At 40.8% G+C, this 17,299-nt stretch overlaps 1 protein-coding gene across 1 annotated transcript in view; it reads right to left on the bottom strand.

Annotated features, from left to right (window-relative positions):
* Window positions 1–15,977: 15,977 nt before the first annotated feature.
* The window catches only part of cep76 (centrosomal protein 76), a 44,478-nt gene continuing 43,156 nt past the window's right edge, over window positions 15,978–17,299 (bottom strand). The window contains exon 13 of the mRNA XM_046398979.1: window positions 15,978–16,149. Within this exon, the coding sequence (XP_046254935.1) occupies window positions 15,993–16,149 (157 nt within the window). The 3' untranslated portion in view covers window positions 15,978–15,992. The remainder of the gene's footprint in view (window positions 16,150–17,299) is intronic.

Genomic DNA, 17,299 nt, shown 5'->3' with positions numbered 1-17,299 from the left:
TTCTCTGTGGTGCGTTGAAGATGGATTCTCGCTCATTTCCTCTCCATCCTGCCACTCTATTTATGTTGCCAGTTTACTGTCTTCAGAGGGACAGAGACCTACTCCTTCCCCGGAGAAAAAAAGAAAATCAATTTGGCTTAGCGATCAATCACTGCATTGAAGAAAGGTGTTTACAAAAGAATGCTGTCATATAAGTATCTGTTTCTGCCTTTATGTTGCAAAGACCTTGGCAGAAACAGGGGACGATCTGTCAGATGATATTGCTTCTTTATGATGACATTGTGGCAGCTAGGATGCTGTTCTGACACTGCAGATTTGACATTGAAAGTCTTTCCTGAGCCCAGTTTAGTAGTGATGTGGAGGTTTTGGCCTGTCATCAGCAACTGAAGACTCCCCCCTGTTCACCACAGCTGTCAACCAAAAAACACATGAGGAGGAGAGGAGAGGAGAGGAGAGGAGAGGAGAGGAGAGGAGAGGAGAGGAGAGGAGAGGGTGAAAAAATGAGGAAGATGTTTCTCTTTCTTGCTCTCAGAGGTCAGTGAGGGCAAGTGTGCTAGAAGCAAGTGAAACACAGTCCTTTGTTCTGTGTCTCACACATGGAAACACAGATACACATGACCTTCACTTCCTCACTTTCCTATAGCAGAGTTTGGACATGCAAGTAAGTACTTTGTATGAGCGCAGTGGATGGTTGCGAAGGAGAATGGTTGTTGGGGGTGAATTGGAAATTGGCCAGAAGAGAGAAGCAGAATGAGGAGGGTGGAAAAAAAAACTAAATAGAAATGAAATCACACTTGTGTTATGCACTGTTCATTTGATTTTATTATTCAGATAAGGCATCTGTGACCACAACAAAAATATACACGGTCAAATCAGGCCACAGGTGTGACATACCGGAGCATACTGTACATCCACTGGGGCAGATCAGGTTCAGATTGTCCCCAATTGACACTGGAATATCTTTCTTGAGACTTTCTGATTATGTGCTTTTCAAAAACAAAGAAATCAGAATCAGAATCAGAATTCCTTTATTTATCCCTGGAGGGAAATTCTTGAAAGATGTTGACATTCAAGTTGCTCTCAACTGAATAGATAGGTACTCACTGCTTATGTGCTGGTGGAGATTTCCAGTAATAGTTTAACCGTTTTGCAAATATTGTACTGTGACCTCATGTCCTGATATATGACATCCACCTTGAATCCTGAAAACGCACGGCATAGGTTTATGAGGCACATACATGTAGTTAAAGAAATAATTTGACATAATAATGCACTTTCTTGCATTACGTGAGGAGGTCGATAACAGTCTCACGTCTCTATGTTAGGTATGAAGCTAGAGCCAGCAGACAGTTAGATTAGTTCATCTTAGCTCATCTTAGCTAAGAAAAACAGCTACTCTGGCTCTGTCCAGATTTCACTAGCACCTCTAAAGCTCACTGATCAACATGCTTTACTTTGTTTGTGTGATCCACATAAGAACCAAAGTGTAAAGAGAAATGTCATCATTTAATCTAAATTGATAGTTCAGACAATTATATATGGCTGTCATTTTGCCTTGTCATTTATAGCTGTAATAGTATTGTACTGGGGAGTTGCAATAAGGAGTTAATCTTGTTATGTAGGAGTTTCTGAGGGCACTATAGAGTGGCTACATTTACACACCCAGAATTAGCACACCGAAACGAAATGGCTGAAGGTAAATGTATTGTATAATGTTAAATAGTAAATAGAGAGTGATTTCACACACACCCATCGTCCACCATCCAAAAAAACCTGAACGTTATTCAATTCAATTTCAATTCAGTTTATTTATATAGCACCAATTCACAACAAAAGTTATCTCATGACACTTTCCAATTAGAGAAGCCAGTACAGGAGAAATAAGATCTCTCATGCTGGTTCTTGTGAGTAATCTTGCAGCAGCGTTCTGGATTAGCTGGAGAGTCTTCATAGATTTATTGGGGCAGCCTGATAGAAGGGAGTTACAATAATCCAGCCTGGAATTAATGAATGCATGGACTAATTTTTCTGCATGTTTCTGACTCAGAATGTGCCTAATTTTTGCAATATTGCAGAGGTGAAAGAATGCAGTCTTTGAAATATTCGATATGTGTGGGTTAAAGGACATGTCCTGGTCAAAGATAACTCCTAAATTCCTCACAGTGGAGCTTGAGGCAAGCCATCTAGCATTGCTATATCACTGGATAATTTGTTTCTAAGGTGTTCATGGCCCAGAACAACTTCAGTTTTGTCTGAACGTGATGTTTAAACTTTTAAACATTCCGTTGTGAGATAATGACCAAGTAAGCCGTTCTGTGTGTATTGCCCAAAATGTTGAATCATTTCTTTAAAAGCATATATATCACCACTCTACAAGGCAATAAGAGTAACAGGTTGTAAGAAGAGGAGGAGGCCAAAGGTAAGGGAAGAGGGGGAGGAGGATAGGCAGGATGAGGAAAAATAAAGCAAGGATGAATATGGGAGTGAAGAGGAGGTTTGGAGGAGAACATGGAAGAGGAGAGTTAAAGGACAGGACCATGGAGAGAAGAGGCAGAGCGGAGCGGCATATGACTGCTCGTCTATGGAGGTTGATGACCAGCCCCTGTCAGTCAAGCTCACACAGAGAGAGCAGGGCCCTGCCATCTGCTCCAAAGTTAATGGGAAGGAGACAAGGTGGGGAGGTGACACAGCCCAAAGAGACTGGATGCAGGGAGCAGGGACGGTGAGAGCATGGAGGTCTAAGTGAGAAAGAGAGGAGAATGGAAGTGGATGGAGTGAAGCAGCATGGAGACCAAGGACAGGGAAGATCATCTAATGAGATGGAGGGATGAAGAGATGGCTGATGGAGGTGGAGAAGAGTTGATGATGGATTAAATGAAGGCGGAAGCCAATAGAGCGAAGAGGACTTTGGGTGTAGAGGGTATCCAATCTCAACCATGTGGTGTGGGTCTTTTTATGGCTCTCTGTGTGCTTTTACAATTCACAGAATCTAAATCACAATTAAATCAGGAGTAAAAGCATTCACAGCAAATCTGCTTCCTGCAAAATATGTTTATGAAACATAATAATATTACATTATTTTGGAGTTAATGTAGTTGTTTCCATTATTATATTCAATAGCAACATTTGTGTGACATGCTCACAAAAAAAAATTTAATCGAGTTGTGGGTGATTGTTGGGACCTTATAAGGACGCTGTTATGACAGCAAAATGTTGCATCGTTTTAATGGAATCACATCAGTCAAGTTCAAGTGATCCCTGAGTTTACCATCTTTGCTGTCCTTTCAAGGTAAGAAGAGTTTGTTAGTCTAAAATGAAGCTGTGTTCACCATCCACTTTTATATTAACACTGCTCTTCTGATGTAACTGTTTCAGGAAATAGATTAGGTTTGGCAGTTAGTCACGAGAGAGATCAGTACATCACCATTTTAAAGCAAAATTATTTTTGTTGTACCACTTTTGGTCTAAGCCAGCACTAAAGCACAGGGCACTGGAGACCCTTATGTTTCACCTGCTAAAAGACTTGGTTGAAGGGAAAGTGAAACATTTTAGAAAATACATTAATTTGTTTTCTTGCCAAGAGTTACATAATGAGTTCAATGAAACTCTTGCATGGCAAGAGTTTGTGGCATTAACATCAACACAACATTAGCAAAACACACTTGCTAATCCACATTAGTTGTATGTCAGTATAATTTTTCAAGAATTTGTGGTGCTACAATATGCTACAATACGCTACAATAAAAGAGTTGGCAACAAATAAAGAGAATGAGACAAATTCATTTATTGTGTGCAGGTGGTGCTTTAGGCAACCATATTGTTTTTTTGTAAAGGCTAAAGGGCAGAGCAAGGACCATCAGTGGGTCCTGATCTTCAGTGTCACGTTAAAGTTTGTGCCAGTCCCACATTCCTCACATACTTATGGATTTCAGCGTCTTGTGGTGAATGCAAGCTTAATGCCTAATCAATTGCTTTTGTGATTCTCTGAGAGCTTCTTAATAGACCATGTAGCAACACCCAGCAAAGGTCATAGACCTTTGACAGTTCAATTACGCCTCCCTATTCACAATAGGATGGATGGTGACACACAGCAGGATCAGAATAACTATATCAGACAGGCATTTTAAACATCTGCTCAGTATAATTTATGAAAGCACAGATGCAGATGCCATTTATCTCACTGATAAACATTCACATGTTCTTGAGAAAGTCACAGGGTCACCAGCAAGCGTGGACATTGATGATCAGATAGCTCTTTATCCCTTGGTGTGTGTGTGTGTGTGTGTGTGTGTGTGTGTGTGTTTCTCATTATAATTTTGATCTATAAATAAACAGAATAACAACAGGGTCAAGTCAGAAGTATTAAAATTACTCCACATTTCCAAGTTTGTGGGGTTGCTCAACTGAGCTTCACACCACCTGTTCAGGAAAGTAGGAACTAGGTCAGAGCTAACCAAAGTCAAAACCAGGCAAAGTTATCAAGACTCAGGTTAGAATTCAGGTCTTGGTACAAGGCTTTCCCCTCAGCCATCACATACATTCCACCCCCCGCTGTTGGACATGAGCGATACTGGGAGTGTTTCCTCTGAGGTTCACCCCCCTCAGCTTCACCTCCTGACTGGACAACAGATGGACTGTAGTGGAGCCCAGACAACAACACCTCCTGCTAGTGTGTGTGTGTGCTTGTGTGTGCCTCACTGGCTGTGTGTTGTTAGGTCAACATAGCTGCAGATGCAGGTGTGATCCTTCATGTCTTTTGTTGACACCCTTATCAGTCATTGTCCAAATACGGATGGTCCGGCTTGCCTTTGTTAGCGTACGTCTTATTCAGGGTCAATTTAGCTGTAAGTCAATCAAGATGAACAACATGTTAACACAGGAAGTTTGTTCTTTTTAATAGCAGCTTTTTCAGACATTTTATGGCTGAGTATTTGTTTTTTCATCTCAGTGAGAAGCCATTTCCCTTAAGTGATGGAAGTTAATTGAATTCATTCATTTCTACGGATGTAGATAAGAACAACATATTAATGCATGAATCAACTAAGGACACAATTTGCAAAAATGACCACACACTCAACTTATGAGATTTATTTGCTACTAATATTTCAGGAGGTTTTTCTTCAGAGCAGTGTTTTCTGAAGTAATGATCGCTGTTCATCAGAATAAATGTTTTTATTTATTTTTTATTCTGTCAAAAACCAATGCTAATGTGGACTGGATGACCATGATGTCTTAGGTACCTACCCATCTCACCATATTAGACAGTTAAAATATGCTTTAAAATATGAAAGCTGCATATTTGCGTCAATGCAGTGTATATTGAGGCAAAGTGTCAGTTAACCTTTACAATATTTGAAATGCTAGCAAATTGAGCATTCAGGCCCTTATTCATGGCGATGTTATACTGTGTTTCTCGCTTGTGTGTCTGCTATTTACAAATTTTGTCATCATACAGAAATAATACAAGTGCTATAATAATATAAGTAATCACTCAGCTAGTTCCTTATCATGCATATAAGAATACACTACTGGAAAATGAGAGACCTCACCAAAAATCTACAGTACATTTTATGGTTAAAGACAGCTGACAGCCATTGTCCATCATAAATGAAGACACTGACTGTTTGACATGTCACTACTTCTCAGTGAAAACAATCAGACATGTCAAAGGAGACAAAGCAGCCGCATATCAATCAATCACTGTCAGTAAGTCCATAGATTCCTGCTGTGTCTCTGCTAAAAGTTGAGAATATTTGCAGTGTGAAGCCTCTGTAATGACAGAACACAGTCTTCCACAGTTTGCCACTCATAATCATCAGTCACTTGCTGAAGACATGCATATGTTATGGCAACAAATTAGACATTCAAAAGAACAACAAACATTTAGCGCCTCGTCAAACAGAGCAGCCCTGTCTGCACAGACTCCTGCTGTGTGGCTCCGCTTTATATATACTGTACACACACACACACACACACACACAGACCAACTGATATTGAGTGCACACACGCAAACATGCAGGAAAACACGTTTAAATCAGCAAACATGCTCATATGAATGCCATAAATGTGACAGCACAAAAAGTTGTGCACTTGACACACACAAACACACAAAGACAAATGTAAACACTCCCACACACACTGGTCTCCAACAGTGGTGAGAGTCTATCAGCACTTAGTGACATCTGGCAGGGATGCTGCCTTGTGAAGACAGGCTCTACTGAATCTGCTTGCTATACTCACTGTGTGTGTGCGTGTGTGTTCATGTCTGTGTGTATGTGTGTGTGTGTGTGTAGGTGTGTGAGTGGGTGGGTGTGTGCTGGGTTATGTTCTGCCAACATCTGGAGTCTAGACTGAATGACTCTGAGCGAGTGGGCAATAGTCTGTCTCCCTGTCACCCACTCTGTTGACTTAGGTGTGTGTCCCTGCACCTGTATGTGTGTGCCTGGCTTTGTGTGTGTGTGTGTGTGTGTGTCCTACAGGGCCCTACTTAGCTGATACAAAGAAAGGAGCCTTGTACTATCAGACAGTACTGAAATTTTATTGACAGCTGTGAGTGTCAGATAACAATACAATACACAAAGTTCAGTGAACTGACATCAAAAAATAAAATCCAAAGAAAATCCACAAAGATGTGATTGAAGATGCCATGAAATGGTCACAGTTTGTTTGAAAAGGTCATGCTTTGGGTTAAAGTGAGCATGTCAGTTTGATGATGGAAAATATGGATGATGGAAATATGCTACATAAATTAACTTCAATAAATAACCTAAAATAAGTCACTTTTGCTTTCACAAGGGACACAAACAGCAGCTGCCTGGATGAAAGTCTGACCTGCCTTATTGAATGATTTTTGCCTAAAACATTGGCATTATGTTCAGTGACAATGTTTTCCTCATAAGCTTTGGTCTGAAACATAATAGTTAAGGTTAGAGACAGACTGTGGCATTAATTACATTAAAAAAAAAAAAAAAAAAATAGAAAACACATTCTTTCTTGTCTCTCAATTCACTGCTGACTTCAGTATATGACAAAGATCACATTCTTTCCAATTAACGATAATGGCCTAAGCACATATTGTAGGGAAAACAAATAAAATATGTTGACAGCAGTTCTATTTATTGTAAATATTTTGCAACTTTGCAAGTGGAGCAGGGTGAAAGTGGAAGCTTAGTGTCACAGATGACTGAACACATACTGGTCTGTGCTGTATGCCACTCTGCTGCCTTTTAGTGATAATTGTGCCCAGTGATAAGACGGGTGTGAATGAATAAAAAGAGTCCATTGAATGCTCTAAATACTAGATTTTATTCAGGGAGTGAACATATTTATAGCTGCCCTTGTGCACTGATTGGGAATCAATGGAGAGGAGGAGCTCTCTTCCTCCAGTCTCTCCATCCCCTTCTTCCAGTCAAGCACTTGAGTTAATTAAGTCTGTAATTACACAGCGTTGTGTTTGTTTACTCCTCCAAATACCAGAATTAGACGAGTCATTTCAGTGGTGCTCTCTGAAATGTCATGTAATGAGGAGGGCAGCTGACATTTAAGCATTAAATGCTTTGCATGAATCTAGCAGCCTAAGTTGCTCAGTAGTAGTTTTTAAGCCTCTGTGTATTTACAGAGATATTTTAAAGTCTATGTCATCTATGTCATTTTGAAAGAACTGAAATAAAATGGAGTGGTGTGTCTTTTTTTGTTTTCATTTATTTGAATCCTGTCAGTAATATCAGAGGTAATGATGATGTGGAATACAGCTGGAATGCTGTGGTGAAAAGCATCATTATCCCAAGTTCCATCAAAATACAATCAGCAGAGTCGTGGATTTGTGTGTGACACATTTGACAAATAGAAATGCGACTCATAGGGGGGTGTTTGCTCATTTGTTCCTCTGTTCTCCATTTGATTTTTGTTTTGGAATATTCCTATGGATTGGATGCCAGTCATTCATTAGTTTTTTTTTTTCTCTCTGTCATTGGGGTTTCACTGTGGGAGACAAAGGATGGTAATTTTTCAGGAAAAGAACATTAGAGCACTAGACTGAAATGTGTGTATAAACCACAAATGTGAAGACAATTGGCAGAAAACGACGCCTGACTCCAACAGTCTGAACTCTATTGTTTTAAACTCTCCCTTTTAACAAAAGCAGTGTTTCTCTCTATTTCCATGGGAACAATTTGCACTTGACAGAGAGGAAAGGCGGAGTGGTGGAAGAGGGCAGAGAGAGAGGCGGCGTGCCGGCAGGCAGCAGGTGATGTGTCTGCCTCCTGAATGCCTCCACATGCTCTGTGTCGATGGATTTATGGCCGTGCCACCATTGGCCCAGATCTCCCACTGGCCGGGGGTCAGAGGGCACCGTGGTGCCCTGTACAGCTGACCAGCTGGTCCTGCTCAGCCCTGCCACCCACCAGCTGAAAGGAAAAGCTACCCACAGACACACAAGCATACAGTGTACACACACTCCTGGCCAGATAACAAGCACAGATGCTCATGCAGGACAACCATGTTGGCATTGATGCATCCTTGAGTGCGTTTAAAAATGCACAAGAGAGAAGGAGAAACACGCTGGCAGCAGATGCACTTAACACACAAAACTGTAAACACAAGGCCTCACACTCACTGCAGTGTTTCTGACTCAGGTGTACAGAGTTCCCTAAGAGAAGTCCTGTCTGTGTTCTGCATAGGTAATGTTTGTTGAATGGCAGCTGGAACACTTCGAGGCCTGGATGCACACAAAACTAAACTGAGCTTTAAAGATGAGTGATGACAAAGAAAGTTAGAAGCGTCAGAAGATGATCATATTCACATACAGCCAAGAACACCCATCACCATCTCAGTGACTTGCAAATGTGTATTTCTGTTGGCAAAACAATTATAAAGTGTTATATACATGTGGCGACTGAAAGGGACTTTTTCTACTTCTGAAACCTTGATTTACTCATTACCACTGAATGCAAAATCAGAAACCCTACACAAAGGATCTTTTACTATCTTTCCTTCTCAACACACAGGGTCAGATCCTTTCAGCTGGATAATAGTTACATTGTGGATCTAAATAGACAGGACTGAAAACCACTGTTGTCCTTCTTTCTGTGCCTTTTCCCCCTCTATTCTCTGAGTGTTAGTCTAACCAAGTGGATCTACCCTCTCTTCATCAGCTGGAATGATAATATCCTCACTCCTCACACAGCCATTTCAACCGCATTCTCGTCAAAGGCAGGCCTGCCATAGACAGAAAGAAATAAAAATGTATCCGGAAACGAGAGGTGAATGTTGGAAAGGTGATACCAGGAGTATTGTGGAGTCACATTTTGACAGTGCAGATCCCTGCCAAGAACTGAGTCATCACACAAGGACACTGGTGGTGTTACACACATACACACAAAATGTGCATGAGGCCAGATGTGGTTCAGGTCAGGGTACACAGCATAATAAATGAGTTTGTAGTGATCAATCCATTCAGATTGTGTTTGTGTGTGTGTGGTGCAACCCCCCCACAGGTCAGTGTCTTAAACATAATAAACAGGCTGTATGTCTCCACTTTATAACATGACATTCTCCATTCACAGCGCTGTCATCATGGAGCCAGTTACCGCCTCCCATAGCGTTTTGCTGACAGACATTTTAAATTAGACTAATAAATTGCCTAGCGCTCTTCCTTGTGCTTTCTAAAAGCCCTGTTACCCAGAGACAAATTAGCACGCTGCAGGTATAAAGACGAGATTCTGCACAAAAGGCCATGTTGTTTTTATAAGGCAAAGCCTAAACATGCGAATGCAGATGTGAGGGTCACCTGAGCAGGTCAAACAAACAGAGAGCAGCGTCGATGAGAAACAAGAAAACACGCTTTTATGCATTAATGAGGTTCCTGTCTGTAGTGAGGTGTGTGTGTCAGTATAACACACAATGTGCCGATACGGTGGATGTGACATTTCAAAGCCAGTGAGAATAGGATAAGATGTGTTTTGGCTTGATATGTGATCTGAAGTAGGAGAACAGGATATGTGTGAGTGAGCTGGCTAACAGCCCGTCAAAGCAGTAAAACAGTGAGAAACAGTCTGAAGTCTCTTTCTATAGAGCAGGTTCTGTTGTTGCGGCAGCGGTCTTTGTCAGCGCTCATTTAGCAGTATTCTTTTAACTCTCAGAGCAAGCCTTAACATCCTCTCCAGATGAATTGAGCTGCACTTAAGAAGAGAGTGGATGGAAATTAAGCTCCAACACAAAGCGTGGGCAGCGCTGCCAAGCACATGACAAAGTGGAAAGTGTTGTATTTCAAACCATATAATGTTTCGCAAATGTGAGGCAATGCAGTCAAAGCAAAAAGGGAAAGCGGAGAAAGAAAGGAAAAGCAGAGCTAAGCTATATAGCCGGCCAGATAATTGACACTCTCAGAAAACAAGCCATCACTTCTCCTCTTCCTCTCGTCGGCTGAGTGCCGTGCTGTTGCTGAAGGTATTGTGCCCATTGTAAGTCACAAAGCAGGGAGGAATGTTTGGCCAGCTCTCTGGGAAACGCCACTTCAGGGCCCACAGCTGTCACAGCCTGGGGACTTGAATTCTGCCACAGAGAGTTCAATGGTGAAGAGCTGGCAGAGGGAGATATGCTTTTTATTTAAGGATGGCAAGCTGTGAGAGGACTTGATGTGAAACCAAAACTGGCTGCTCTGATATTCAGTTACTCACACACTCTCTTAGCTATCTCATCACTATCATTCTTCCCCACCACTCTCACTCACAAACTCTTAAAACTTTTCTTCATTTTCTCCACCCTCTGCTCTCCTCTTTTCAAAAGCTCTGTCTCTTTCTGTATTGGGTCTAAACTTGAATAAACAATCGTCCCTCTGTGGTGAGAGCTTCCCATCCTGCTTCCTAAAGGAATGCTGCTTCCCATCCTCCGTCTCACCATGGTTACTGGGAATCTGCTGGGAATCATATTTTACTCAGGGTTGAATATGGGCACTGACCTCAGAGGAGCTCCATAGACTGATCAGTTTAAATTGTTTAATCCCACATTCACCCATTTAAATTCATTCTTTGATTAAATTACAAAAATAATGTTTTTCAAGGCTGGCAAAATTATGCAAGGACAAAATGCAGGTGCAGATTTGATTCACCATCAATTCACTGACATATTTGCCAAGACAAATGAATTAAATGAAATAACTTTTGTGACACATTAATGAGCTTTTATAAACATTGGCTTCCATTATGAAATGCAAAAATCTGTTGAAAGAAACTTGATCAATATGTATTCAGCTCTGAGTGTTTATTTTAAAGAAAAAAATAGTATTTCTGGATAAAATACACTCTCGAGGTCACTTAAATAGGCATTCATTCCGTGCTGGTGTAGGCTTTCAATCTGCACCCCCTCAAAACTCCCTAAAAATAAAGAAAGGCTTTTTTACGAGTCATGGAGCACCTCAGATCTTATTATTTCACACAATTACTCAAGGGCCTGTTTTGGTCCAAAGAATGGCCAATGCCACAATCACTACAGGAATTCAGCCTCCTGTGTTGCCACTTTAAATAGTGCCTTTTTTCCAACAGCCTTGAAATCAAATCATTTACAACCGTTGACTCAGTTATTGTGTTGAAACACTTCCACAACTAAACCACATGTGTTTTGGTTGTAGTTTGGCTTGCAGAGCTGCTTCCCTCTCTGTCTTCTTATTATGATAATGTCCAATCCCTCACATTCCTCAGCAGTGATCTCATTTTATAGCACAATACTGTGTGTGAGGGAGAGACAAAGTACTGGCACCCACAAGGCCTTGGAGAGCTACAATGTCTCACCGGCTCTGAGGTTCTCAAACCTCAGGGATGCTGAGGGAATCAGAGGGCATGGAAACAATGTACCAGTGCAACCTCCATCTACTTGTCTGCTGTGCCAAAGTGACGTCGTCTTTCTCTGCTTCATTTGCCCGGCAAGGTTGTGTCCCTTCACCTACCAACAATTACAGCACTGCTGTGGGATGTCAGGCATTGTACCAAAATGTGGTAGTGAGAGAATTAATAATTAGACAGGAGCTCCACAAGTGTGTATTTATGCCACTGCAGTAAGAGGAAAGAAGCATGATCTTTTCAAAAAATTGTGTTGATGGATGTTTTTCTAAACAACAGCTGTGAGGAATGCAAAATAATAAATTTTAAATGTGAGTGGAGGAGTATTCAGGTTCTTAAGTTAATGTTGCAAAACCTTAATATACAAGTAAAATCAAAGTAAAGTAAATTAACTAGTTTTACAGTAAAAGGTCTCCCGTGGCTGATGTGTTATTATAAAAAAAAAAAAAAGGTATTAGATTGTTAATGCTGATGAACCAATATGTTAGCAGCATTTTACCGCTGTAGCTGCTCAGAATTTCAACTGCTTTATCTACAGTTATGTTCAGCAGCAGTTCAGTGACACACGGTCAGGACCCTCTGGGGGGTCTGTGGGGTTGAGAGAAGAAAGAAGAAAAAACAATGTTCTTCTTTTTCTTTTATGTTTGCTTCCCTTTTTTAGTTTTCTTTTTTAGTTTTTTTCCAATTTGAATTTTGTGCATTTGGGATAATTTCAGCTTGTTGGGCCTCAAAATGTCACTTCGGTGGAACTAACTTGTCAGAAAGTCCCAACTAAACACTGCATTTTTACAAGAGGTCACAGGAGAGGTCACAAGCCAGAATAGATGGAAAACAGTCAGCCTGCAATGATACATTCTAAGCTTATTAGAGTTATTAATTAATTAAGGAATTAATTAATTTTTTTCATAAAGCCATAATGTGAAAAGTAAGTAGTAACCACAGCTGCCAAATGTTGCAGTAAAAAGCACAATATTTCCCTGTGAAGAGTAATGTCGTAAAAGTATAAAGTAGCAGAAAATGATGATAATAATAAGATAAGAAGAACAAGAACAAGAAACAAGGACAAGAAGAAGAAGGAGGACAAAGAAGAATCATACAAACAGTAATTAGTAAAAGTACTCCATTACACTAGTGATAGAATACTATGATGGTACATTAAACTATATTCGGATTATATTATTTATTTTCAAAATGCTGATCAATTTTAGCAGTTGCTTCCAGAAATGGGTTAAGGATTAGTATTCAGTATTCTCAACAACTAATCCTCAAGTTGATTTTATTACCATATGTTTTTCAGTTCATTTAAGCTGTTCTTATACTGAAATGAAGAGTTTAGACTGAAGGGAAATATAAAGCACTAACAAAGACACACACACACACACAGGATAAAACATCCCCCCTCCTCATGGAAACACTTCCATATTTCTCTAACAAAAATGCAAATCTAATTTTGTGCACTTCCATCTCTCCTCTTTCCCCCTTTAACTCCCACCCCCGTCCACTCCACCCCCCCACCTCTAGCTTTGCCATTAGAGTTATTTGCATCTGACTGAGAGGCCATTAGAATAATAATTAGCCTGACCCACCAGAGAGGGAAGGCCTTCGTCAGCTCTACACCAGCCTGAAGGCACACACACACACACTGAGGCCAACACGTAAATGTAATTCCATTAGCCAAATACAGCTCCACTATCAATCTGCACAAACAAGGTTTCTGGGTTTTCATTTTTGCCCAGGTGGGCTTGAAAGTTTCTTCTTTTTTTTGCATTTGTGTCTGTGTGTGTTGCAAGAAAAAGCACCAAGCGTGAAACCTTTTGGCAGTGCTGCAGTTTAGGAGGGGACTGAGGAGAATGTAACAAAATGTAGCATGACTTGTCAGAAAATCTCCCTGAAATTACTCTGAAATTGCCACACATGATTTTTTTTTTTTTCATGAAATTGCTGAACTAATAGTACTCCATACTGGCAGAATGTACTTCTGGCAAATGGGATGAAAAATGGGTGTCACATGCTTTCAGCAGATATGTGCTAATGTGCCCAATTTCCAGGCTCATTATGGCATTAATGTACAAATCTCTGGCCTGGGTGGTGATTATTCACATTGAAGGCAAAAACAATCACCAGTAATTAGTTGTGTTTGAGTATCACAGAGACCAGAACTGTGTTTGTACTTTATAAAGCACAAAGTACACCTTCATCACAGTGAATTAGTGAATCTTTCCCACAAATTCAAAAAGCATGCCCAGTTACAACATATACTCTTGGTGATGTTGTGTATTCAAGGCACCTGTGTATACTGCTCAAGGTTAAGCAAATGGCACCATGTTTCATTGTTCAAGTTAAGAGGATATCCTCCAGCAGCTGCCATGATGAGGTGAATGTCATCATGTGACTTCTAAGGTCCTGAGGTTGGGTGACTACATTTGATGCAGAGGTAGGTGTAGAAGAAGACCTTCCCTTCAGCACCAGCGCCACTGTATGCATTTTAAGCTATCTATCCACTATTTCTGTGGTGTTGGTTAGAACAGATTTTGAATTGGAAAAATCTTAAACCTGCATTAATCAGTATCATTTATAACAACAGTGGATCATCTGAAATAACTCTGTGTATCGTGATCAGGTCTGTAACGTGGTCTTTCATGACAAAACAAGTTTTCCTTATTAAATAAGAAAATACATGATTCGTTCATGCCTGTATTCTTTTTTGATCTAATGTCCCTATTAGCAGGATGACAGCTGGGCCCTGCTCATGAACGAGATGAATGAGTTGGGTGCAGCGATGTAGTGCAGGTTATACACGGGTATAAGTCAAAGGGTCATAAACCTACTTATTTATGCTGTCTATGTATGCTGCAAACCAATTTTTTTCTTAGGTCGGAGTGTTTGCCTATAGAATAGGAAATGGACAGTCCAGACAGACCGGTCTTTGTGCTCAAAAGATCTTTGGGACCATAAATTAACACTTAAAGGATCCATGTGATAAACCTCCAGAGAATTATTACCAAACCAATTTTTTAGCCACCTGACACTTATTATTTTGGTTTTACAGCTAACAAGCGCCCTGGCATTCCATGAAAAAGCTCTGGTAAACCAGCTTTATGCTACTTGTCTGCTATCAAACAGCAGACAGACAAAATTAGCAACTAGCTGGTGAACATCGTGGAAAAATTTTTCAGATTTTTCCACGAGATGATTCAGATTCCTGCTTTGTACCAACGTTTTTGTATTGTAGAGAACCAAGCTGCAGATAGAATAAGTTAGGATAATCCATTTAGCTACCATATATGTGGGAGTCTTTGTCTGAAAATTTCAGCAGGCCAACCATTTGTATGATATAAATACAGTGTTAAGTGTAAAAGTGGAGAATTTTTTTTCTTTCAAGCAACTAGATTACACCAATGCCAGAGTTAGGCTAATGATTGAATGCCCATAAATTATTAACTTTATTTATTATCCCCCACATAGTTCCAGTATTGTGAGACTATTCTGTGGACTAGATTCTATGAATCTTTTCATATGAAATCATTATTACAAACATTTTAAGTATACTTAAACAAGGTCATTCTGAGTTTCTGGGAGAAACCCAATTAAATCTGAATTGTACCCATTCCTGATGTTGGCCAGCAAGACAATAGACAGTAGTCTTTTTTAATTTTTTCAATAGAAATCACTGAATGATGCCCGGGTTTGCTGACATTTGTGTCATATCATCCCATTACACTGTAGTTAAATAACCCCCCCCCCACACACACACACACACACACACGTCGTGACCTTCACGGCATCCTCAGATAAAGATTGCAAACAAGGACGTCCAGTGAAACTGTCTGGTGTTGGAGGTGCCAATCAGAGCATCCATAATAGGTCTCCTCAAGAGGAATGTGCATGAATATGTGTGTGTGTGCATCATGAGCCTCCGTCTGTCTACTCAGTCACTATAGTGTATACAGTATGCATGCATGAATCCTTGCATATGTTTTTATGTGTACAGGCATGCCGGGGCTGTCTGATGTGTGTGTGTGTATGTGTACGTGTGTGCACGCATACAGTTCTGAATAATTTGTGTGTGTGTGTGTGGAAATATGTGCAGCAACGTTTGCATGCATGTGCGTGTATTTAGTATGTACATGTACAAACATCTAGTCAGTATCATTTCTACTATACACATGCATGTGTAGCAGGCTGCTGCATGGCTGTGTGTTTGTTTATGTGTGGTTGCTGCAGGCAGGTTGAAGATTGTCTCCCCCCTGAGGGCCCTCTCTCTCCCTGCAGCATGTGGGAACCATGGCGCGTTGCCAGGATACAAGCCCCTCGTCTGTACTGACAAGAAGACATGAAGAGCAAAGATTAATTATTTACAAGCAGACCCCTGTACACCACGTCTGGCTTGGCACTTCTCCTGCATTAAATGTCACTATCTATGAAGCCATCCGTTTTATTGCTTATTCTATTTACGCACTGTGGAAAATCTGTTGCATCGCCCTGCGCATTTTCTCACTTGGAATTCTTAAATCAAAGGCAATTTTTCCTTTTTAACATGGCCGTTTTGTATGTGAATAACCAGCTACGACAGTGCATTTTTAAGACGTCACTGTTACAAAAGCCCATTTTAAAAAATAGTAGTTAAACCGGCCAGAATGCTCCCAAATGGTCCCTGCACTCTCACAGCTAAATTCAGCGTGTTTGTAAGCTGGGATCTCCAGTGTCCTCTGGGCAGCCTTCTCCCCAGTTTCATCTAATATTTATGGGGTCTATATGCTGCTGAGTGACTAGCACAGTCACTTTCTGAGCGCAGATATTTACAAAACATATTAGAATGATTCATTTACCCTCACATTCATCTTCAGCATTGTCTCGCTAAATGACAGGAAAACCAGAGGCACAGGAAGGGGGAGTGGGGGGATGTGTGATTGAGTGAATTGTGAGTTTATCGCTCTGATGGTTTTTTATTGTTGTGGATGAAGCAGATGAACACATGCACACTAAAACACATATACTGCATCAAAGTACTAGTAATGTAAGATATTTTATTAAGTCATTTACTGTGGCAGATATTTAGACATGTGCTCCACGGTTCTGGCTGTGACAAAGCTGGAAGTGAAGGCATCTGTGCTGCTTCAACCCAGACCAGTCCTTTGTTCTCATTTCCTACCACCTCTTTGTTGTGCTGCTGACTGTCTGTCTGCTCGTCTGTCTGTCTCTCTAGCCGACCAGGCTTTATTTGCATTCTTCCAAAGCATCCATATTCATGATGGAAGCGGGTCACTCCACGTGGAGATGTGTATGTGCGTGTCTGTGTGTGTAGGTGTGTGTGCATGCAGGATTTAATTGGGCTGTGGTCAGAGGGGATCCTCCACACTGAGTCCCAGGTGGAGAGGGAGCAGGGATCCCACTGTTCTGAGCATTATGCATTTTCCATTGTTTCTTTCCCCCTCCTCCTGTACACATCAGCACTCCTGCGGCGA

This window comes from Scatophagus argus, chromosome 9, assembly GCF_020382885.2.
Source record: "Scatophagus argus isolate fScaArg1 chromosome 9, fScaArg1.pri, whole genome shotgun sequence".
Classification (NCBI taxonomy): domain Eukaryota; kingdom Metazoa; phylum Chordata; class Actinopteri; family Scatophagidae; genus Scatophagus; species Scatophagus argus.
The sequence above is the reverse complement of the archived record's forward strand: the minus strand, read 5'-3'. Positions and strand labels throughout refer to the sequence as shown.